Source organism: Euprymna scolopes, chromosome 33 (genome assembly GCF_053919585.1).
Source record: "Euprymna scolopes isolate OS-2025 chromosome 33, ASM5391958v1, whole genome shotgun sequence".
Taxonomy (NCBI): Eukaryota; Metazoa; Mollusca; class Cephalopoda; order Sepiida; family Sepiolidae; genus Euprymna; species Euprymna scolopes.
The window spans coordinates 80,000,451-80,026,148 of record NC_136514.1 but is presented as its reverse complement, the minus strand read 5'-3'; the positions used below and the strand labels follow the sequence as shown (position 1 = coordinate 80,026,148).

Sequence of the window (25,698 nt, the reverse complement as noted above, 5' to 3'; positions counted from 1 at the left end):
TTATCAAAAAGATCTCGAAAATGTACTGTCCATCGTTCCATCATTGTTAAAAAGAGAAGAACCATCTTTGGATTTCACAAGTACAATGTTGGCGGCTGTGATTTAAAAGCTTCTCTGATTTTATCATACATATCTTTTGAATTTTTGAGGTCTGGATGTCTGCTAATATTTTGGCCCACCACTTGTTCTCCATTCAACATGTCTCACGCTGTACTTTTAAGTTTGCTTCTTTATACACTTTTTCTGCAGTTATTTCAGCTGATCCATTAGAACACAAACACATCCTGTGAGCCTTTTTCTTCTCTTCCAAAAGATTGGTGATTGTAGAATCATTTCCATCAAACCAATCCCTATGCTTGGATTTCTTAAAGCCAAGAATTCCAGCTCCTTATTTGTGATCTGAATTATTCCCAAGTTCCATTCAATGAGATATCAATAAATGAGATATCAATAAATGAGGTATCAATCAATGAGATATCAATAAATGAGATATCAATCAATGAGATATCAATAAATGAGGTATCAATAAATGAGGTATCAATAAATGAGGTATCAATAAATGAGATATCAATAAATGAGATATCAATAAATGAGATATCAATCAATGAGATATCAATAAATGAGATATCAATAAATGAGGTATCAATAAATGAGGTATCAATAAATGAGATATCAATAAATGAGATATCAATAAATGAGATTTCAATAAATGAGGTATCAATAAATGAGATATCAATAAATGAGATATCAATAAATGAGGTCCTAAGAGTTTCACACACTTTCTTATTTTGTAATTTGGAGACATTGATGCGTTTAGGCACTTTTACTCCGTTGGCTGACTTTTTTTCCTTATACACAACTTAAGTTTGTAATCAGTGTCACAGTCTGCATGCCATATAACTCTTAGAGTACATATATCCTGAAGATCACACTTACACATGATGACATAATCAAGAATATGACTATGTTTTGATCTAGCGTGTACCCAAATTATCTTGTGAATGAGTTTTTGTTGGTAGAAGGTGTTGTATATTGCAAGATTATGTTCAGTGCACAACTGCAAATGAAGAATCGCATTACCAAGGCCATATTTTCCTAAGACAGTACAGGTGTTGCGAATGTGATTATTGCCGACTCGTGCATTAAAGTCTCCAAATAACAGAATCATATCTGCTTTTGGTATCCCTTTGATACAATTCCCTAGATCTTGATAAAACACCATTTTGATATCCTGCCTACTATTCAAAGTAGAGGCATATACTGCAATAACTGACACGTAATGATCACAAGGTAACATGATTTGATCACTAATTCCACAGGTTGTTTTAACCAAGATGTGATCTTTGTCCTGATAGCAAAACCATATATTTCATTTTTAGGCTAATGTCCCTATGCAAGTTTTTTTTTGTAGATATATAAATCTGGTTATTTTCTCGTCTTCTGATGACAAAGATTAAGCTTTGAAATACCATGGCCTAAGGATTTTTTTTTCTTCTTGATTTGATGATTTAACTTTGCATTGACATCTTTTATTTCTTTATCTATACAAAGGTCGTTCCAAATATAAGGCCTCCTATTTTACAATTCAAAAACTTAAAAGTTGAAGAGCTATGAAGACAGGAATGATACCATTAAAACGAGCGACCTTTTGTGCTCCAGAATTCATTTTTCTACATAGTCACCAACATTCTCAATGCACTTTTGCCAGCCTCTTCTGATGCCTCGGTCATAAAAGTTCGAAGCACGCTTTGTTGTTCACATCTCGGTTGCCACTTTGAAATCGACAAATCCATCTTCTGTATTGACATCAACTGTATCAGCTTCATAAACATTAAACAAGCAGTGGTGAATGTTGATTGGTTAAATTTTTTCTGCATGGAGGAATTCAATAATGCACCTCTGGCTCTGACGCATATTCATGACAGGGATTGCTTTAAAAAATTGTCTCACACCATCAATATCTGAACAAAGTGATGAAACTTTCAGATCATGAATGCATAAGTTCAGTCAGCATAATAATACAATTTGCAATCTTCTCTGATCCATTTAGGCAGAATAAAAATAGGAGGCATTTTTGAATTTTGGAACATCCCTCATATATATATATATATATATATATATATATATATATATATAAAAGGAACTGTCTGTGTGTGAATTTGTCCCCTATGGACTCTGAAATGGCTCTGTCGATTTAAAAAAAAATTTCACATGAAGGTACTCGATGTGTTTGGGAGTGTTTCAACACAGGTCTTGTATTGGAATGTATCTGATAAGTATTGAAAATTAAAAAATTCGATTAAACAAGGAACTCCGATTTTGATCAAAGTTAACACTTTTATACAACCTAACATCACAACTTTCCTAACTACAGCAAACAATCAATTGATTTGATTAAAAAGTAAGCAATTTCACCGATTTTGATGACAATAGAAGTATGGGAAGGTGAAACATTTGTTAATACTCAATCTCCCTGCTAGTGTATATAATATATATATATATATACATATATATATATATATATATATATATATTGGCACCAATGCAATACACATGCAAACATACTTACAAGCCAAACATGTGTGACAATTTCATGGGCTGTTAATTTCACATCACACCCACCAAGTGGAACAACAGCAAAGTCCGGAATAAGTCGGGAATTTTTTAGGAGTTTGCCTGGAAAAATAAAATTTTCATTTGATGTCAAACTGACAGAGTGGCAGGAAAATAGGAAAGACGGTGGAAAAGCAAAAGAAAATAAATGAAAGACAAACAACTCTAGAGTGATTGTAAACAGGAATTTTAAAAGTTGGACCCAAGTAGCATTTAATCTGAAAAATTAAACTGAATTTTAAAAAAAATTTCTTCTTTTTTTTTTTAAAAAAACTTTTTCTTACCTCCATTTTCTACAATCACCGTTTCAACTGCTGATTTCATTTCCCCCAAATTACAGCAAATAAATTTCTTCTTGGAAAAAAGAGCGTTTATTTGTGAGCTTTCGGAATCTAAAATGGAGAAACGCAATAATTGTTATTGTCAGTAAAAACAAAACAAAAAAAAAACATCACTTGTTTGGATTAGTTTGTTTTAAAACGTTAAACCTTTTGGGTATTTCTGAACTTTCTTGACCAGAGCAATTTAGTTTTGGTTAATTTAGGGTTTTGTATTGCCAACTACTACTACTACTACTACTACTACTACTACTAATACTACTACTACTACTACTACAGTACCTTTAAAAAAAATAAACCAGAGATGTTTTTTGTTTGCACATTAATCATAATAGTATTGAAAAACAAGAGAAAAATTGGAACAATTTTCAGTTCATTTGGATCTTTGGATTACCTAATCTTTTGGTCAAGATCAAAGTGTAGTATCTGTTCCGGCAGATACTGCAAGCAAAGACCAGATGTGGGGGAAACCCCACATGCCTGACCTTTAACCAGCTCCCATTTCCCACCTCTCGGGAGCTGGTCCCCTTTTTCCCTTCCCCCTCCCTTCACTCCTCACATTAAAAATTGGCCTTGTGCCTAATTTGCTCGGTGGGGGAGCAAATAAATACCATCTGTTCTTCAGATGCTGCACTTCCATTTCTTGTTCTCTTTCAGTGGAGGATCAGTCCTTCACGACTGAGACAATTTTTTATTTTTGTACCTTTTCTCCACGTTAAAAAACGACCCTGGTGTCTAACTCTGTCCCGTGGGGAGGTATTGTAAATAGGTACCTAATACTATAGTGTTATGTTATTTTCATTACCTTTAAAAAATAAACCTAAGATCTTTACTTCGGGTACATTTTCAGATTAACACTTGATTTCTCATTTCTGGTTATTCTAGCAATTGAATGTATGTTTAAACAAACAGAAAAGAAAATGAATGAATGTTAACATAGTTAAAAAAAATATGAATTTTTCACACATGATAAAATAAAATAAAATTAAATTAAATTAAAAAGAAAATGTACATTTTTTTTTTTTTTATACGGTGGTCACCACTTATCAAGGCCCGGAAGCCACTCAGGGATAAGGGTTATTGCAATGCAAGTACAGTACGTTAGTGTGGAGATTTAATGAAGTGTTTACTTTAGAGGGCGGTTCATTAGGAATTTGTTAACGTTGGACTTGAAGACATCCAAGTTGTAGTCAGGTGGGAAGCAGGCAGACGGAAGAGAGTTCCACAGGCGTGCAGTTCTAAGAAAGAAGCTTTGTTCATGGAATCCACGTTTTGATTTAGGCACAGATAAAGATTAAATTAAATATGATTAAATTACAAGATGCCTTTATACAATTTCCAGACTTTGTTGTACAGGTATTTGAAATTGTTATCTATATCTATATATATATATATATAAAAGCAGAAATGTGTGTATGTATGTATGTGTCTGCACTTTTTCTGTATGTCCGCAAAAGGCTTTTTTCGCCAGGCTTCTTGGCTGGCTCGCTCCTTCTTAAAACTTTTTATATGCTGTCTAAATAATAATATGTACGAGTTACGGATGGGGGTCGCGTGTGTATTTAATTTGCCCGACTTTCATGCACTATTTTTTCCAGATTTTTCGATCGCCAGGCTTTCTTTCGCTTTTCAGTATAAAAAAGCGAATGATTGGGCGGGGAAAACAGAAACTGGCTTGCAGCGCAAATTGCATCAAGGTCAAACATCACGCGACTTGACTTTCTAGAACCTGTTAATTTCACTTTATAAACGATAAATTAACACAGCTTTCACTTCTTCTCCCCTCGTGGTTAAGAATGCAATTCTCTATCTGTATAAAAGCCAGATAACCCTAAAATGGAGTACTACTGTCAAATCTGAGCAGGAGCTGCTTGCTGCACCCTATCCAGCCTTGATAGAGTTCAAAATTGACTTCGAAATCTAATGGGTGATGCCCTTTTCTCTTCTCTGCAACCTCTTTCTCACAAAAGAGACGTGAGCCTGTCTCTGCTCTATCATTATTTTCATGGCAAGTACTCGACTGAACTCCAATCCATGGTCTCCCCTTGTCAAACTTCCACAAAAAACCCCACTCAACTAGCCACAACAACTATAAACGATCCCCCTCCCCACTCTCTAATTGTGCCTAAATCTAAACAAAACTTCTTTCCCAGAAGTGCCCATCTGGAGAAACACTGTTCTGCTGTCCTGCTTCCTGGTTAAATACAACATGGTAGCCTTCAAATCCAATGTAAACAAGTTCTTGTTGAGCCGTCCCTATAAATAATCAAATTCTAACCAATTTACACCATTAGCAATTACTACACTACCAAATTGCATTCATTAACACTTATCCTCGAGTGGCTTTTGAGCCTTGATAAGTGGTGCCTCCCAAGTATATATATTAAAAAAGAAAATGTTGACTTGTGCATGTTTTCATGTTTACGTTGTTTTATAAATCGGTTAAAAAAAAAAAAAAAAAAAAAAAAAAAGCAAAAGCCAAAACAATGTTTTCTTCTTTTTTTAAATATCATTCTGAAGGTGCCGATCAGAAATTCCATACGTTAGAAAGTAAAATAAAGAAAAAAAAAAAAAATCTTTTTTAAAAGAAAACACTTACTCGTCGTCTGGTTCTGTTGCTGCAATGTTGACTCGAACGATTCCAAGTTCAAATTGGATGGAATCATACTTTTGAATGCATCGTCCGTCACTAAAATGTTTGAAAAAATACAACAATTACACATTGCGTCGGAAGGATGTGGTATCAGATTGTGTTGCATAGGGGGAGGCTCCATATCAGAGAGTGTATATATCAGGGACACATAATACTTTGGGGGAGTTATACAGTTTGTTTACAAGATGATAGACAAAACACATTTACCGTTTCCTTGGCGGAATGACGAAAGACGACAACAACAACAATTTACAAATATTACATGATTCGTTATTCATACCAGTTGGATGATTGATGACGGTCAGGGATTTAAGCCTTTTCGATTACATTGTCCTATCTCCCCCCCCCCCACACTCGCCTCCAAGAGGGCGTCAGCTCCCAGTGTGGCCAACTCAACTTTCTCTGGTTCTGACTGTGACTGTCCCTAATTTCGAACCCTGTCTCAATATATTGGAAATCTTTCTGGATGACATCAGAAGCGTGGTCAACCAATGTGACTTCCTCACGGTTCAAATTACACATGCGCTTTGCAAACGCCTCTGGTAAACCAAGAAATTCCTAAATTGAATTGTATCGTTTTTAAACTGTTTTGTTAATCATTATTTCTAAACTCGTATTGTCCATTCTTTTAACTGACATATTTAATATCCAGTTATTTCTAAAAGAATGAATAATCGACTCCATTTTTAGGATTAAATATCTATTATCTTTTAACTCTTGCCTTCTGAGTTCGATTTTAACCTTTTCCAAATATCATTTTCAAACTCATCTTGTTTTGCTTTCTTACTTTCATAACAATTGGAATTCAAAAGATTTTTAGGCCTCCTTATTAATTTTTTTTTTTTATTTATTCACTACAAACAATGCTCACTGCCACTGAGATGGTAGGTGATAATGTAAATTAGGAACTATATTTATAGAGCATAATCACAATGACACATCAGTTCTCATTAGACCACCAAAGTTAAGCAATGTTGAGCCTGGCCTGTACCAGATGGGTGCCCGTTTTGGAATACCAGGTGCTCTATATAGAAGGATGTCAACATTTTATCTTTCCTGACCTACAGCTGCTTCAACACTGTCCTGCCAATGGATCATGTTGGTTGGCATATAATACTATCGAGCCCTCACCCCGGGTGTTGGGAAGTGGAGGAGAAAAGAAAAGGAAATATAACAAAAGATGAAATAAGTTTATCGAGTGTCAGAGATGTGGAAGGTGGGGTTGGTGGAAACACAATAGATAGGAATTGGTTTATCAACGCACACAAACAGCAGCTAAAATAGCAAGCAAGGTGGGGCAGTTATTTTAGGACAAAGAATAGAACAGGGAATTAGTCATTATATTTTAGAGTTGTGTGGCCGGTTTTTAGGTGGAGTTCTAATTAAAGTATGACAGATAATGGGAACAAAAGAACCTGAGATATATTTAGGATTAGCAAAGGGTTTTATGATAGATCTTTTGATGACAGTGTCCGATTGATGACGGTTAGGAGTTGAGAGTTGCACACAGTTGAAGACAGATTGTGGCTCGGAGGAGATGGTGAAATCAATTTTTTTCTTTTTACAAGGGACTCACCACTTATCAATGCCTGAAGGCCACTCGAGGATAAGAGTTAATGAATGTAAGCATGTTAGCAATCGTTAATAGTATTATAAGTTGGGTAGAACTTGATTATTTAAGGGGACAGCTCAACAAGCAATTGTTTACATTGGACTTGAAGGCTACTATACTGTAGCTGGCCGAGAAGCAGACCAACGAAACTGTACTACAGGCATGTAGTTCTAAGAAAGAATGTTTGTAGAATCAATCAGCTGACTGACAGACACAGCCTTGACAATAAATATACATGTCGACTTTAGCGCATGGAGTGTAGTTTCTCATGATAGCATTACACGCACTCAGAGCTCATATGGAATGTGTCGGAGCCTGGGTTTTTATTTGGAGTCATATTTTGTATTTTTTTTTTAATACTTATGAAACGTAACAGTCAATACGACTCTCACAAAATGTAACAGTCAACACGACTCACGTAACAGTCAACAACTCTCACAAAACATAACAGTCGCTAGAATTTTTAAATCATACTCTCTCAGAAGAGAGAAATATTCTTAAGTAAGTAGTAATTGACACACATGCAAATTACTTCCTTCTGGTAAAATTGATAACAAAAAAACAAAAAACAAAAAAACAAAAAACAAAGCCAGGATTGTTTAGACTTCAATCACCAACAACCTTAGGACATGTAAGCCATTTAACTTATTTTTTTTCACATTATTTGATAATAAGGGAGGATGGATAAATTGTGAGTTGAATGATGAAGAATATTATGAGAGGATTGACAATGGTGAATGGAATTAAGAAAATTTGATGACTTGTAAGGATGGTTAATGACAATATTTGTTGACATTAGATTTAAAAATGATCACGTTGTAGTCTGCAGCAGAGGTCTGGTCAGTCCTCTTTCCTCAGTCTTTCCTACTTTGACTTTACTTGGCTGTTTGATCTCACGCTTTTTTTTGGGGGGGGGGGGGGTCAGTGATGTGGTAATAGGGAGCGGGTGGGGTTATAGAACTTATAGATATGCGGTTCAATGTTCCTGGCTCCATGCAGCGCTTCATGTTTTGCTTTGTAGCAATCCGTCTGAGCCTGTCACTCATGTGTCTACACTCCAAGGGTTTTCCGTAGTATTTCAGCTGTTTTCATTTATTATCATTATTTTAACTTAAAGGTAAAAATATAAGTTGCCTCCCTGAGATTTGTTCTCCATCAATCTCACTGACGTCAATAAATGCCTGGCTATGCTGAGTATCATAGCCAGTTCCAAACCATGGGATATCTTTATGGCCTTGCTTGAACAAAAATTCAAAAGCTGCTTACTTTGTGTGTTTGCTTCTGGAAGATACTGACTCATCAGTGCCATTTCCTCATCAAGATTGTCTGTAAATTCACTCTGGAGGGTACGTGACGCGTCTTTTTCTAACGCTAATGAGCGGTCTTTCTTTAATGACGATTTTTCACTGGTAAATTAAAACAAAAAAAATAAAACATTAAAAAAATTTTTTTTTAATCAGGAGGAGGAGGGTTTAATTTCAAATCAATTTTACAATTGCAATCATAAAACTATATGAACAACAGTGGTTGTTGTGAAATTGTTTGTGAATGGTAAGACAAATATGAAGAAAAACGATTCTATTTAAATCAACAATACTAAACTAGCAAGACCTGGGGAAATTCCACAGAGGACTGATTCATATGTAATATATTAATGTTAACATTCTGTAGATATTCAGCGTAAATGGAGATGCTCTGATATTATTGCAGCTATTTTGTTAAACCTGCAAAAGTATTTATCCAAGCTAGCAGGGATGCCCGGCATAGCCGGATCATAAAATATGCCTAAATATGATATTTTAATTCTTGCAGATTTCGTATATATTATTATAGAGTTCATGTTCTATAGATTTTTATATATTATAAAGTTGCGATTTCAAAAATAAAAAATATATCTATGTGACTTGGGTTCATCAGCTTGAATCGAAACCGAATCCCAAACTTATGAATATATATAACTTTAGTTTCTTCAGCTATAATCGAAACCATAACTTATGAAGAATTCTTGATAAAATTATTTATAAAAAAAAGAGATTATTAGCTATAACTGAAACTGACACCAAAATTATGAAGAATTCTTAGTAAAATTATTTATAAAAAAATTAAATGACTTGAGTGTCATCAGCTATAATCGAAACCTGTATAAGTACCTGGCTTGTAGTTACAGGATTCAGATTAATTTTATTGGTCCCCCAACAAAAAAAGGGTGGACCTGTAACTCTTGTCTGTTCATCTGTCCGCACTTTTCTCGATAATTACGCTTGGAATTTTTTTAAATTTTGCACAAACATTAAACATGATATGAGTAAAAAGTAACAGAACAGATTTTCCGGGAAAACTCTGTGTGCCCCCCCCCCCCATCTTGGGGGAGGGAAAAAAAGCGTTCAGCAGTAAATGAATACTATCCCGCAGTCAAACTTGACCTCATTAACTCATTAAAACGGGCACCTGCTAAATCCAAGTAATTAAATAAATTCAAATGTGTTTCCGTTAGCATCTCGCGGTGGGGCAATGGTTAACATCACACTTTTTTTTTTTCACACTTTAATTTACAACTTTGCCTCAACGGTTCGAGTTCGATCCTTATACTTACTTTTTTTTTTTAACCCCCCCCCCACACACACACCTCCAAACACCCAGGCAACGCCGGGTACCCCTCGCTAGTCTATAATATAAATCTCACCTGTCTGTTTAAATGTATGTATGTATGTTTGTATGTCTGCCTAAAAATTCAACAGAGGTAATAGATTTTCACGAGATCGGTATCATTGTCTCAGATGACAAATATCGAAAAATTGGCCAAAAACATTAATTTCTTCATCCTCAACTGGGCAGTTTTCTACAAGGAGGGATCGATTTTTTGCGAGCCATTTTTGCAAGTCATCATATCGGTCGGATTGACTTTGCCTAATTTTAACATTCCAAATTTCCGGTCACGTCATGGAGTAGCAGTAAGATGTCAGGTTTTCTTTCACTTTCGTTTCCATCTTCGTGTCACGGATTCGAGCCTGCTTGCCTACTACCACTTTTTTTTTTTTTGCTCAACACACACCTCCAAACACCCAGGCAACACCGAGCACCCAGACTAGTTAAAAATATTTCTCAAAAATCTCTTCCCAAATTGGAAACTTAAAAAGGGACCACAAAAAAAAAAGAAAAAAAAAAAGCAGTTTACCTCTGTGGTTTCGGTGTAGGTAAGTTTTCAAATGTTATATTTTGCACATAATAAGGACTTTCCGGGATACTCTTGCCTTGCTTGACACAATTAATTAGCCATTCTGACGTGACAATATGCGGCCTAAAAAATAAAGAAAACATAAATTAAATAAAAAAGAAAAAATAGAAAGAAAAAGAAAACAAAATGGAAAGTTAGATTCAGGTATTTTAAGAGGAAGTCAATAATATTTGAGTTTGAATGAGGCACAGCTGATTCCATGCAAGGGTTCTTGTGATTCTATTTTTTAAAACAAACTGCAAAATATCACGAGTAAAGAAAATATTTTGAACATATGTGTGTGCATGTATAAATATATATATGTGAGTATATATACAAGTCCTGCAGCATGATCTAATATATAAAAGGCAAAATGGGTGCAAACGTTTGTGTATGTCCAAAAAAGGTTTTTTACAACAGACTTCCTGCGTCGGTTAGATTCCGCGAGAAGTTTTCACATATTTCCCAGATCATAATATCTCAGACACGCGAAGGGACATCCTTTCTTTCCTTTTTTGGATTGACTTAAAAAAAATTCTCACAGTAGCATCTTCTCGGGTGTTTGTTTGGCTTTCTCGTATAAAGCGAAACTGTTCGAAAAAGCGGCAAAGTATTTCAATCATCACACGTTCAATTGGCTATGCTTAAATTCGATGCATGCAACTTCTGCTTGCGTGATGGCGACATTGGCTAATGCGTCACATTTTCTTCACCTTCTTTCCCTCCTTCGCGTTACGGGTTCAAGTCTGCCTGCCTACGACCACTTTTTTTTTTAAACCTCACCTTCTTTTTTGTCTTTGTGTTACGGGTTCCAGCCTACTACCTTTATTTTTTTAACACCTCTCTCCACCCTGTTGTCCCCCGCCCCCTCCACCGGGCTGCTTTTTATTCCCATACTTACTACACCCCCGTAACACACCCGAGCAACACTGGATGCCCACGCTAGTTTAAAATAAAAAAGAAAAAATTACCGATGCGTTGCCTTTTGTAGATATTCAATGTCAGCTTTTACCATTTCTCCAATAATGACATGAGTTACTTCTTCGTTCAATATGTTAAATCTGCAAAACAAAAATGTATAAGTCAATCATGAGACGGAATAACTCCTGATAATGTAAGAATGGGCCAAAGTTTTACACCGATCTTACTTCTTCATATTGTATGACGTATTTCTAATGTTATGCTATAGAAACATCGATGACTCATGAACTATTTGTCTGGTCAGACTGAAATTTTGTATAAGAACATGAGATGAGCACACAAGGTTAGGAAAATAAATCCGAAGTTTAAATTTTGACGATGAACAAACTTTTCAAGTTCACAATCAATGTTAACTCGAGGTCATATAAGATGCAGGACTTCATTAGCTTCATTGGATGGTAAACCACAACAGGATAAGAATGCTGATTCTCTTAACTGTATCCTCAGTAATAACTGCCTTCCATAGTTGTCGTCATCTCACCACATTTTGGTCAACTAAGTCTGTCTAAAGATAGCGGTTTCAATCCTACCTAAAGCAGGTCACAAGCTTAGTTGGCCGAAATTTGGTGAACAACAACATCTACGGAAGGCGGTAATTACTGAGAATACAGTTAAGAGACTCAGCATTCCTATCCTGTCACTGTGCTCCAAAATTGATAATGATGAGTCAATTAGTTTTGATGTGAATTTTATTCAAACAAATATAAAACATTTACTGCTGAAATTTTACCGTGGCTTGATTTAAGATCGAATTCAATTGTATGCCAACCGTGCTGTAATGTGGATTGTGCTGTAATAATAGCATTATTATTAGGAAGGGAGGGGCTTTGTTAACTATTCTGTACTTACATATGTTATGGGGGCTTATGCAGAAGACGGACCATATTTTTTTGTAGATAGGATTTTCAGATTAAATCCAGTTCTTATGGCAGGACTTATTAAAATGTTAGGTCAAAGTACAGACTAGTTAGAAAACTACATATGTTTGCATGTGTGTGCGTGTTTGTGTGCATATGTTACAGATTATGCAGGGCGTAGGCTACAGTCGGGGATATTATGCATAATTTAAAAATAGACTAACAGCTAGCATCCAAGAGATGTAACTTACTAAAAAAATAAAAATAGAAGGTTAAAAAGAGAAAGAAATGTCATTGCATTGTCAGATGCATGCTCAACCGAACACAAACACACGCATGCAAAAACTATAAGAACAATTAGCAGAAGGAAATACGTGCAGTGAGAGTGCAAGAGGGGGGGGGAGAATAACCCCTTTACACACAATGTGAACCCCGTAAAATAATAGGGAACAGCAGTCCCACAGCTACAAAGCCACTATCATACTGATTTGTATTGTAGGCACGCACACACACGACTATAATAATCTATGCATTAAATGAACTTGACGCCAGGCAAAATAATATGTCTCTTAGTGACATCATATTTTAATTTTAGTAATCGTTCATTTATAAAGCAAAAAATTGGATTCCAGAATATGAGAATTTTCAGAGCTCAGCCAATCAGAATGGACAGACTTTGATAAGTGAGGGAGCCTTAATTATTTCTGAATTGGAAATTGGAAAGATTATGTAAGGTCTATTTATGTATGAGCCAGTTACGGTTAGTGTAATCACAGAATCTGTGAAATGTGTAGAATTTGCCCCAGTGACAAATGGTAACAGTGGTAGGACTAAATATTTAGAGAGAAAAATAAGGACTCCTTCCTCTAACGATGGGGCGATTGTGATGGTGTTGCTCATAGGATGCAATATAGTATTTTATTATCATGACTGAATGTGTCTAAAATGGCGTTCGAAAGCTACATAAGATAGTGGCTATTAGCCTAATGTATTGAGTTTGTACGTGGAATCTGTTGTTGCAAACCTATGATACTTTTGTCCAGAGGGGAATTCCTGCGGCTACTTTACTAATATAGCGATATATCATTATGTGTTATATATATTACTAAATATGTATCATTATGTATTGTATATATTTTTTAATATATGTCATTATATTAAATATATGTTATTTCATTATATGTTAAATTTATTATTAAATATAATATTGATTAACAAAGCTATAGCATTTATGGACAAACTAAATATTGTCATTTTAAAATGAAGTCTGATAGATCGACACATGTATAGTCCTTTAAATAAGCTAAATGATGTAATTGATCCAAACTAGTAAACAGGTTACGGTTAAGGTTAGGCTTTTGTCACTATTGATACTGTTAGGTAAAACCTAATGGTCCGAATTTGTAACAATATTTTCTCAGGGTAAGTTGAGATGGTTTTAAGTCAATTTGCAGCATCACAAGTCAAGGCAGCCTCTTTAGAGTTATCCATAGTTGTCTACTTAGCATACTGCAGTCAATCACAGTTCCATCATTGAATGCCAAAGCCGAGTAGGCTACAACTGTTACCATATTTACTTGTGTATAAGTCGAATTTCTGGGAGACGATTTTAAGGTAACTTTTTTGGGGTCAACTTATATATAGGTAATGTTTTTGGAAATGTTGTTAAAGAGCGACTCAGCACTCTATCATAACATAAAAAACGCCATTTTTTTTTTTAATGCACTCTGCATATACCAGTAATCCCAGTAATTAATCGCACTCCTTCTGAACCCCACTACAGTGTGTTTGCCAGCATGTAAGCACATGCGCAGTTTTTCAATGGAAAGCTTAATAATAATTGCAATAGCTCTCGTAATGTTCACTCTCTAAACGTGGCTATAGGCCTAAGTTTGATATGATGTATTCAATGATATAACATTTTTTAGTAGGTTAGGAAATGTAGTGTTTACAATATGTTGTTCTCCCCTAAGTTCAACAAGTTTTAACAATTTAATGACAACTATTTAATGAAACCATTTAATGGCACTTAACGTATATGTTCACATTATTATGGGACGTGCATAAATTATGTCTAAAAAGAGTAACTGCGCCTGGAATCTACAGCATGTTATTGATCAGAATGAAAATCGAATAGACCACACCTGTGTAAATGCACATATTATCGCTCGCAGATGCCAAGAAACAATTTATAATATGTCTTATAAAAAAAAAAAAAAAAGCATCAAAAAGAAAATTATCTGTGCAAGAAAAAGCCATGAGACGGACCATTTAACTTGTCTAGAATCTACAGTCGACTTATACACAAGTATATCTGGTAAATCAGCTTTGCCAACTCCTCGGTTGACGTCCATACCTCTTGCACCATCTTGGTAATGTCATTGATGTTATTGTCTTTTGAATTAGGTCAGTTGTAGAATGATGAAAGTATGGTCAAACCATCAGAGTCTCCTCGAGTCTGTGGATCTGGCATCTCAACAAGATAGTGATGTTGAGGATGCAGTTGGTTACATAAAGCCAAGCCAAGCGGTGGGTGTCATCAACAATGCTAATGATCGAACACTTCAATGACAGTATACAGTTTTAACATAAACATGGACACAACAAAATAAAGCCTCTCACAGATGAAAAAACATATAAAAAAACAAAAAAAAACAACAAAAATCAAATAGAAATTATAAGACTAGCAAGCCTACCCGGCATTGCCCATAGCAGAAGTACAATATATTCCTATCAAATTTCTATTTCTTTAATCCTCTCTATCTACACCACCTATCTTCTCCACCCAGCCTATTCCTCTATCAACATACACACCAATAAACGCCTTTATATAGATTTCTCAAAGAATGAATCAGCACTTTCTATTCAAACTAATACCTAAATTGGCTCCAAAACTGCCCCATCTGAACAAAACCTGGCTTAGTTGCCCCCGCCCCTTAGAGCAATGTCAATCAAGTTAATCTTTTTCTTTTTTTGTAAATAATAAATTAACATAAGAGAATAATTAAAAATTACTTAAAAGTAACTCCTTAATAAAAAAAAAGAAAAATCAGAATTACTTCGTTTTAATACATAAAATGGCTGACCTGCTCCCCCTCCCCAAAGGAAACTGGCCTAGTTAATTCCAAAAGAAGAATTTTTTTTTTTAATTTTACATATTATTCATCTGGGACAAAGCTAATGAAAAAAATACCAACTTTGTGCGTGTTTGTTTTGTAGTTTTTTGTCTTGTTTAATATGTAGCTGATTATACAGACAGACATACTGACAGATAACTACATTCCAGTAATTATAGGAGAAACTGGACTTATGACAAAGAATTTTAAAAAAGTGGCTGGCAAATATACTGGGTGAACCAAGTGCAAGAGAGATTCAAACAATTGCACTTAAAGGGATGGTTAGAATCTTAAAAAGAGCTCTCAGTTGGAATATGCGACATCCTACCAGATGCCCCATTCCTTAGATTAAACAAAATAAGAAAATTTAAAAACTGCCTTTTATATAATAGACTAGCAAACTCAAAGTTTCCGAGAATCATAAAATATAAGAGTTAAAAGATGTGTAACATGTTTATATTAAAACTTCTATTTCTGTCTCTCTCTCTATCTTTCACTGTCTCCCCCCCCTCTTAGTTTTTCCATATCTCCCCACCCACCCTTTTTCACCCCCACTAAGCCAATTCCTCTCTATCAAAAATAACAATATAAATCATTCACCTCTATACTTAATAGATAAAAAATATATTTTTTTTATTTCAGACATTATTCATCCAGGGCAATGCTGATAAAAAATATACCAACTTTGTGGCTGCTTGTTTTGTAGTACTTGACAACCAATTGCATATACACAGATAAATGTTGTTTATATAATAACTTAGAAAAGATGTGTGAGGGGGGGGGGTCATACCTTGTTCCACCTCCAATGTTAATGATCTTTCTTAATTTCTCTAAACTGGCACCATTGAATCCACTCACATAAATCTACAAAACAAAAAAATAAAGATACAACATGTCAGAAATTTAGAAACAGTAAATCATATAAATTTTGAATGCGTGTATCGGTTCCAAACCTTTTGACAGAACTGCATCAAATCTCTATCTCCACTTTGTCTGTATGTGTTTTGTGAGTTCATTCCCTATTGACTCTGAAACAGCTGGGCCAATTTTTATGAAATTATACATAGATGTACTTTATGCATCTGACAGTGTTCTTAGAAGTATCGATAATCAATAATAAAAAAAAAATCTGATGAAAGAAGGAACAGTTCGATTTTAACTAAAGTTAACATCTTATACAGCCTAACATCACAAGTGCATTTGAGAAGTTTTATTCTCACACAAGCAGAAAGGTCTTATTACCACACAAGCAGTAGGTTCTTTGATATGACAGGGCGTGTTCGAAATGAAGGGTCCTGTTTAGAGCACAACTGAACCATGATATTTGACTTTTGCATTTTAAACTTTAATTCAAGCCATTATATATAAAAATAATTTTATAAAATCAAAAGTAGATTCTCTACAGTGCAATATAGATTACAATTGTGGACTAAGTTATTGCATAGAGATATGTGAAACTTCCTCCTGTGCACCGCGATGGGTCCCTGACAAGAGCAGGCAATTAATTGATCTGATTGAAAAATGGTCGATTTCACTCATTTCGATGAAAATAAAAACATAGGATTGTGAAACATTCGTGGATCATCATTCAATCCCGGGCAACATTGGGTGTCCCCACTAGTTTGGTATAAAGCATTCATGGAGAGATTATACTACAAATAATAATCTATATAAATAAAACAGTAGATGTATGTATGTATGCATCTTGAGTACTAATTACTTTGATTGTAGCTGATGGCACATAAATCATGTGTGTTAATTTTACTGATAACTCTTAAACTACTGGTCACCTAACAGTGAAATTAACAGAAAATAATAATCATACACCAAGGATTGTTTATAAGGAGTAAAATCTTTGTTTGGATGGATGAATAATGTGTACAGAAGTCAGCAAGTTGAAATTCAAAATATTCATTTTAGTTTGCCAACATATTTCTACTAGTTTTATGCATGTGAAATTTTTTCATAGCTTGAAGCAGTTTAATTTTAAATCTTACTCTCTCATTAGATCAAATAGTAGGGAATGCATCTTGAGTATTAAATACTTTGATTGTAGCTGATGGCACATAAATCATTTTTTTTTTTTTTTTTAAATCAGCACTATATATATATATATATATATATATATATATATATATATATATATATATATATATATACTAGCAGTTCAGCCTGGCTTTGCTCGGGCCCTATGTACTGTTCATAACTTACTCTCCGTGTGAATACACTTTACGTAAGATTTCAAATGTTTAGACAAAAATTTGTCTGAATAATTTCGTAGAGACTACATAGGTGATTTTTTTTTTTTAACTTTGACCCCAATTTTGACCCCTTAACATTTATTATTTTAGTGTCCAATCAAAATACAAAGTTTTACCCCTGTCCAAGTTACCTACATCTAAAATTTCAAGTCTTTAGACCCACAATTGGCAGTGGAATTTGGTATAATCTGCAACGGTCAACTATTTCAACTTTGACCTTTTGACAACCAAATTTTCGACCCAAAACTGATTAAAATGCTTGCAGCATGTCTGAATACCCATTATGTATAAATTTTAAATGTTTAGACCCAAAATTGGCTGAGTAGTTTGCTAGACACCGCAAAGGTCAAATCTTTTGAATTTTGATCCCTTGGCAGCTCAAATTTTCGACCCAAACTGATTAAAAAACTTGCCCTATCTCTGAATACCCTTTATGTAAAATTTCAAATGTTTAGACCAGAAATTGTCTGAGTAATTTGGTAGAGACCGCAGAGGTCAAATTTTTTTAACTTTCACCCCTATTATGACCCCTTAAAATTTTTTGTTTTGGGCTCAAATCAAGTTATTAGGTTAGATCCATGTTCAAGGAACCTATATCTAAAATTTCAAGTGTTTGGACCCAAAATTGGCGGAGGAGTTTGGTAAAGTTTTCAAAAGTCAAATCCTTGAACTTTGACCCCTTGACAGCCAAATTTCTGGCCGAAAACCGATTAAAAATATTTTCCCAAATCTCAGTACTTCTTATGTCAAATCTCGAATCTCTAGACCGAAAATTGACAAAGTTATTTTGTAGGGAAATGTACACACACAGAGACATATTCACTTTTATAGATATACTAGCATGGGTGTCCGGCGTTGCCTGGGTGTTTGGAGGTGTATGTTGAGCAAAAAAAAAAAAAGTGTTAGTAGGAAGGCAGGCTCAAACCCGTACCGCAAAGGAAGAAAAGAATGTGAAAAAACGTGACGTTTTTGCTGTGACGACCACCACCAAACCGGAAGTGACATAGGTTTAAATTAAGGCTAGACACTCGAAAGGAGAGAATGACTTTCGAAAATATCAGCGAAAAAAGCGACCCTTCCCTGTAGAAAAGTGGCCAGTTGAGAGTGAGGAAATTAATGTTTTTAGCCAATTTTTCGATATAAATAGAATTTTCAATGGTCTATCACTGTAATGTTGTCTGGGAACCAACACATTGTAGGTTCAGTCGCAAAGCAGAAAAACAATAGAAAAGAACTTTTTCTTTTTGTACAACCTTTATTTCTTCATTCTCTTCTCGAACATCATCCACACATCTAATGAGATTGTTTTCTAGAACATGCTCTCTCTCCTTTTTATAGTCTTCTTTTTCCTTACTGAGTGACATCATTTCATTCATGGCTCGGTATTTGAATATAGTCATCCGTGCTATGACATTACGCTTAAGTGTGAAATCTCATTTTCCGCAGTCTGTCACGCTTAAGTGTGAAAAAATTTTCCATGGCCTGTCATGCAGTGTGAAAGAATTTTCTGTGATCTGTCACGTTTAAGTGTGAAAGAATTTTCTGTGGTCTGTCACGTTTAATTATAAAAGAGTTTCCCATGATCTGTCACGTTTAATTATAAAAGAATTTTCCATGGTCTGTCCTGTTTAATTTCAAAAGAATTTTCTGTGGTCTATCGCGTTTAATCATAAAAGAATTTTCCGTGGTCTGTCATGTTTAATTATAAAAGAATTTTCCGTGGTCTGTCACGTTTAATTATAAAAAAATTTTCTGTGGTTTGTCATGTTTAATTATACAAAAATTTTCTGTGGTTTGTCATGTTTAATTATAAAAGAATTTTCTGTGGTTTGTCACGTTTAATTGAAAAAGAATTTACCGGGGTCTATCATGTTTAAATGTGAAATAGCATTTTTATTGCTAACTACCCACTACATGAATTGATTTCTGCCAACAAATGAATGAAAAAATAAAGAAAAGAAAAATATTTACCTTGTATCCATCTAAGAAAGGTTCTGATGATATTTTTAATATATCAATCTGTTCCAGACTGCTCCTTTTGTCCTTCTCAATGGAATTTGCCATCGTTTGGTTTGAAGACATGACAGAGTTGCAAACTGTGTCGCTCAAATGTGTTATGGCTGATATGTTGGTTAGACTCATGTCAACTGAAACAATAAAAATCAGTTTAAACATTGTATGGTTTGGCAATGTCACCTCATGAATCAACAACTATTGTTGATAATCTAAATATTAATTTACTTGTCTGTACGTCCAGTGTCACTAAGAAACAAAAAAAAAACAAACAAAAAAACACCATCATCGCAAACATTAATTAATGAGAAATGAATTACCTCCCTTTATAGTCACTCTTTATCAGTTAAAATTCATTAAAACCATTTCCTCTCCAAAATTTTTCAAAAACAAAAAAAACATGGTTGTCTGTTTACGGTTTCAGAATAGAAAATATCTGCAAAGTGTATATTTTCAAAAAGAGAGAGAAAGATAGAAAGAAGGAAAGGTAGATATATAGAGAGTGTGTGTATGGATTTAGGCAGCATGTTTTCATTTAATCACGTATTATAAATACAGCACCTAGTGTTTCCGTTTAATTATTCTTTTATTTTTAAAGTTAATTCTATTTTTCATATAATCATTCTTGTCTGTTAAATTGCTGTATATAGGATCTGTTGAGGTCTTTTTGGTTCATTTTTTGCGAGTACATTCAACTGGCTATTTTATTTTTATTATTAAAAAATTCATTTTGAGAGGAGACTAAGTTGTTTTTTTATAGTTTCTTTTTAAAATTTAAAAAAATGTGCAGGTGAATTGACATCTGTTCCTTTATAATTTATATACAAAAAAATTATTCAGAAAAAAAAAACAAAAACAAGAAACAAAACAATGTTGTTGTTGTGGTAATCAACCAATGAAAATCTTCCAAAGTTACTACAAAAATTGTCGAATTTTGGATTCAATCAGTTCGCCGTTGGCTATGTTCATGAACAGCATTTGATTCTTTGCCGCCATCTTTGTTACTAGCAATTACTTTACTCTCAGTATCGTGACTGCACTGATTCTTGGCCGCCATCTTTATTCAACATAATGTCTCAACACTTAACAGTGTTGAATTTTCATTGAAAAAAATCGAAATTCTTTTAAATCAATTTTTGTTAGCTTTACAAGGTAAAAAAAGAATTTGCTAAAAAATTGTTTTAAATTTGTCGCTATTTGTTTGGTTTTATTTTTATTCATTTTATTTATAATTTGTTTTAAAAATTTTCAACTACCGTGGAATTTCCACGGGTTCTGCTAGTTTGTATTATTTGGATTGTTTGTACTTCTGTTTTCGGGAATCGCTTAGAACCGAATTTTATCCAACACTTTATTCGTTACGCCATGGGTCATTGTGGAAAATAAAACTCTTACAAAGGTTGAATCTTCAGTGCTGATGATATTAAAAATATAATTGCAAATTACTTAAAACTTATAATCATGGCTGACTGAATGAGAGCATGCTACCCTGTGACGTAATCCCTCATTGGGGAGCTTTAGAACACCCCCCCTCCCAGGGACCTGGGAGGGGCCGAGTAACTATACTAGATAGCTAATTGTTCCCGGGTGATGCCAGATACGCCGAGGATTTAAAATATAGAATATAGATATATATATATTTTATTTCATGTCAAAATAGATATTGTTTGAAACCAGAGAGAGAGATTGCTTTTTGATTTCGGGGAGAACAGATCGTATAGAGACGTGGCTCCTGTACCTCCTCATCCACCGGTCTATGCTGTCTGTGAAGAGATTTGAGACTTTGAAAAACGTACTAAGAACTGAATGATATTTGTAAAAATATTTGTACATAAGTTTGTGAAATTAATTCTGTAGACTAGAGTTTCACGAGTTTGTTTTTCTTCCTGTCTGCAGTTTCAATATTCGCTTTCAGCATACAGGATTCAATGTAACAACCCTCAGAGAAGGACTAGACGATACGAGCCAAAATTTCCAGATAAACAGGGGTCCTAAATAAGCTTCATCAGAAAAGGGTGTTACAACCCTTGTTGATTAAATAAAGGGTTCCATTCGAAATTCTGTGCAGATTCCAAAGTTTGACAAGATACACTGGAGGACTGTTGGAGGTTAGATCAGCTAAAACATTGTGCAAACAGGAGAGAGGATAAGAGCGCAGAGATATAAACAACTAAAATGTGGATGATGTGCTCATGATAGTAAAAAGAAACATTTAAAATGATTTGTCTTTAAAATAGTTTTAATGTTAAATTTAATATTTTGATCATTAAAATATTAATTGAAACAAATTGTTTTTCTTTATTTTTCTTCACCCCAAACAAGATGTATTGCTACTAAACTGATGAGTCAGATTTTTTAGTAAGATGTTTGTTAATATTACATTTAAATTTTTGTTTATGAAGGTTTCTATTCCAAATACAAGTAGTCCGAGAAAAAAAGCTAACAGTCAAAAATGTTCTCGTATCCGAGAATCTTTACAGTGAAGGCATTGGATTTTGTATTGGTTGGGGATATTTATGTTGGGGTCATACAAATGCAGCAATTTCGTCGGAACACATTTTGTGTAAGTACTTGTAAAATGGGCACAGGGATGCAACTTTGTGGTGATGTGACAGAAACTGAAGCTTGATAGAAGTGTGGAACCTTTTAGGTTGAAAATTCTGATTCTGTACTTTGGTGTTCCAACCTAGATGGTACTTGTCTCTGAGATGAGTATATTAGCTAATGACACTATGCTCTATAACAGACTTGAGGGGAAAACGAATGAACACACATCTAAAGAAATGGCTAAAACTCTAGATGAAGACCTCCAGTCTGTAGTGGAATGGGGCCACAACTGGATGATAACATTCAATGCTGCTCAGACTAAGCTTCTTTCTTTTAATAATTATAAGAAACCTTTTCAACCATTGTCACGGCTAATGATACAGTGCCTTAAAGTACTTTGCTCAAACTCCTAGGTTTAACATTCACAAACAACATGAATTGGAACAAATACATTGAGGTAATTGCTAAGGCTGTTGCGAAGAAGGTGGGCTCTCTCTATCATGCTAGAAGATTACTCATATCCGAGAGTATCCTGTATCTCTACAAGGGCACTATTCACCCATGGATGGAGTATTGTGGCCACATCTGGGCTGATGCATCTGCCACTAGTCTCTTACTCCTAGAAAGGGTTCATAAAAAAGTCGCCAACCTAATAGGTCCCGCACTATCAACCAAACACCAACCTCTGTCCCATCACCGAGATGTGGTATCTTTGTGCCTGTTTTACAAGTATTTTAATGGAAAGTGCTCTGACAAATTCAAAACACTAATATCCGCCTCAACGTAAATACCCCAGACAAACCTGACAAGCAGCAAAATACCACTGCTACACTATAGAGATCCGTAGATGCTGAAAAGTCGTCTAACTCAAATAGTTTCTTCCCCAGGACTGCTAGATTTTGAAATTTTCTCCCCAGTCCCCACCTCTCTGACTGTATTAACATGCAGAAGTAAAAGTGTAATATGAAGACATCTCGCTGGCTAACTCCCTACATAGTGTTCCTGCAAATCTGGTCCCAAATAGTAGCCTCTTACAACTTAGTGGCACTCTGCCTTGTTTGGAGTGAAATAACAGTGAAAAAAAAAAAATATGACAACAATACTCCAGGATGCATGGTGGCTTTATAGAGATACTAGTAGATGTACTCGACATTTCCTGGTATTAAACATAACAAAAATTCTTTTATAAAAAATGAAGTAAAAGAAAAAAAACAAAAACAAAAAGAAACTGTGCATGAGAGTATTGTTTTTTTCTAAAGTTCATTTCTTGTAAGTAAAAAAAAACTTGAGCTGAGATAGAAACTAAAACCTATAGACAGTGAGTCAAGTACGCTAACCATTAAGCCAGCGTGCAACAATCTTTAAAAAGTGCTTTCAAACCTAGTTATTCTTAACATAAGGAAGCTATCATGTGAACAATTTGTGTACGCGCATTCATGAAACAGTCAACAAACAGATAAAAATCTAATGACGCCCCCCCCTCACTCCCAAGTACCAATTTTTCAATTCTGACCCTTTAGCAGCCCTTTTTTCTGGATAAAAACCAATTAAACAGTTTTCCACATGTCTGAATACCCTATATACCAAATTTCAAGTCTGTAAATCAAAAGTTTGTTGAGTATATAGGTTGAGAAGTGTCCTCACACACACTCTCACTTTTATAGAGATATATAAATAGATCAGATTCTGGCAAATGTGAAAAGTTTTCTGGCTCAGTAGAGGGAGCCTATTTTCTTTGGACGAAATTTTGTTATAAAACTAATTTTATTATGAACATGGTTTTAATCTTTATTCATAAAACATATTTGCTTCCAAAACTTTTTATTCTTTAATACATGAGGAATTTCTAAGTTTAAATGTTTCAAAGGGACGTTACTCTTTAGAGGGGGGGGACAACAAGCTTTTTTACCTCCCTTTCATTATCATCTATACATAGTCTTTGAAGTTTTTAACATTTGAAACTATACAAAATTACTTTTTATCATTCGTCAAAAAAACCCATCTAGTCAGTAAGTCATTTAATCACCTGCAATCACTGCATCAATTCTCTCGAATTTACTATAATACCAATTTTTTTTTTTTTTTCTTTTTCAAGGGATCATCAGTTGTTTACCATGAAACACTGTTTCGAGGATTTAAAAACAAAACAGTATATTACATCATGGCTCCCCAGCAGTGTTGATCAAACACCACTACCCTTAATCTTAGGAAGAAGACATGTTACAAAAATTTGATCCAATTTCCTATTCTTAATTGCAATTACTAACCTTTTCATAGTATAAAAATGAATTTCTTATATATATCTTATATATATATATATATATATATATATATATATATATATATATCTTCTATATATATAAAAGCGAAAATGTGTGTATGTATGTATGTGTGTTCGCTTTTTGTGTATGTCTGCAAAAGGCTTTTTTGGCCGTAATTCTCGGTTAGCTCGCTCCTTATTTAAACTTTTTATATGCTGTCTAAATAATAATATCTATGACTAAAGAACTCGGGTTGTGGCTATCTTTAATTTACCTGACTTTTACAAGCTATTTTCGAGATATTTTTTGATCGCCGCGTAGCAGGGAAAGCAGAAACTGGCTTCCAGCGCAAAACTAGGTCAAACATCACGCGACTTAACGTTCTAACACCTGTTAATTTCGCTTTATAAACGTCAACTTAACACTTATCAATTCATCTATTCCCATGGTCGAGATGGTTAGGTCGCAGGGTTTTTTTTTTCATTTCCTTTCCACCTCCACGTCAAAGGTTTGGGGTTCAAGCCTACCTTTCTACTAAAACTTTTTTTTTTCTTTTACATTTCCAAACACCCGGCCAATGTTTTTTTTTCTTTTTTTTAAAACAGGGTTGTTTTGATCTAACCTCCCCCCCAACACACACACCTCCAAACACCTGGGCAACATTGGGTACCCCCCGCTAGTCTATATATATAAAAGGCAAAATGTGTGTGATCATTTTATGTATGTCTCACAAAGGCTTTTTTTGCCGCGATTCTTGGGGGGAGGGGGGAGGATTACTATCGCTTAGAAGTATTTATATACCCCCTAGATAATAATATCTAGGATTTGGGAACACGTGTCTGGTCTACATTTATTTGCATCGACTTTTATAAAAATCACGCTGTTTCGCTGTGTCGCCTGTTTGTCCTGCTTTTTAGTATGAATAAAGTGAAACTAAATTCAAACGATGTGTTCTCGGCTTTTGCGCCGGAACGTCCAGAAAGCAGCTTTTGATCAATGCGGTGGAAACCTTATATCAGACAATTGCTTTCATATGGACACCCCTATTTTTTATGGGGACCGACATGTTGGGAACTGACATGTTGGGAAACTAAAGCAAAACAAACTTGACTGCGGGATTGATATTTGACCTAATTCACTTTTTAGTTTATTCATAACCTTTTTTTTTTTTCCCATTTTGCCGCAAGTATTCAAGTTCGAATCTCCCCTCCCTCAAACTTTTTTTGTTTTTT

The 25,698-nt window shown here is 34.6% G+C and overlaps 1 protein-coding gene across 1 annotated transcript in view; it reads right to left on the bottom strand.

The window, feature by feature from the left end:
• LOC145258320 (DNA topoisomerase 2-binding protein 1-like) overlaps positions 1–25,698 on the bottom strand; it is a 178,246-nt gene that overhangs the window by 88,086 nt on the left and 64,462 nt on the right. The window contains exons 11-18 of the mRNA XM_080116401.1: positions 19,617–19,792; positions 16,175–16,248; positions 11,402–11,491; positions 10,392–10,514; positions 8,483–8,622; positions 5,551–5,640; positions 2,898–3,005; positions 2,570–2,676 (exon numbers count right to left, since the gene is read on the bottom strand). Coding sequence (XP_079972527.1) covers positions 2,570–2,676; positions 2,898–3,005; positions 5,551–5,640; positions 8,483–8,622; positions 10,392–10,514; positions 11,402–11,491; positions 16,175–16,248; positions 19,617–19,792 — 908 coding nt within the window. The remainder of the gene's footprint in view (positions 1–2,569; positions 2,677–2,897; positions 3,006–5,550; positions 5,641–8,482; positions 8,623–10,391; positions 10,515–11,401; positions 11,492–16,174; positions 16,249–19,616; positions 19,793–25,698) is intronic.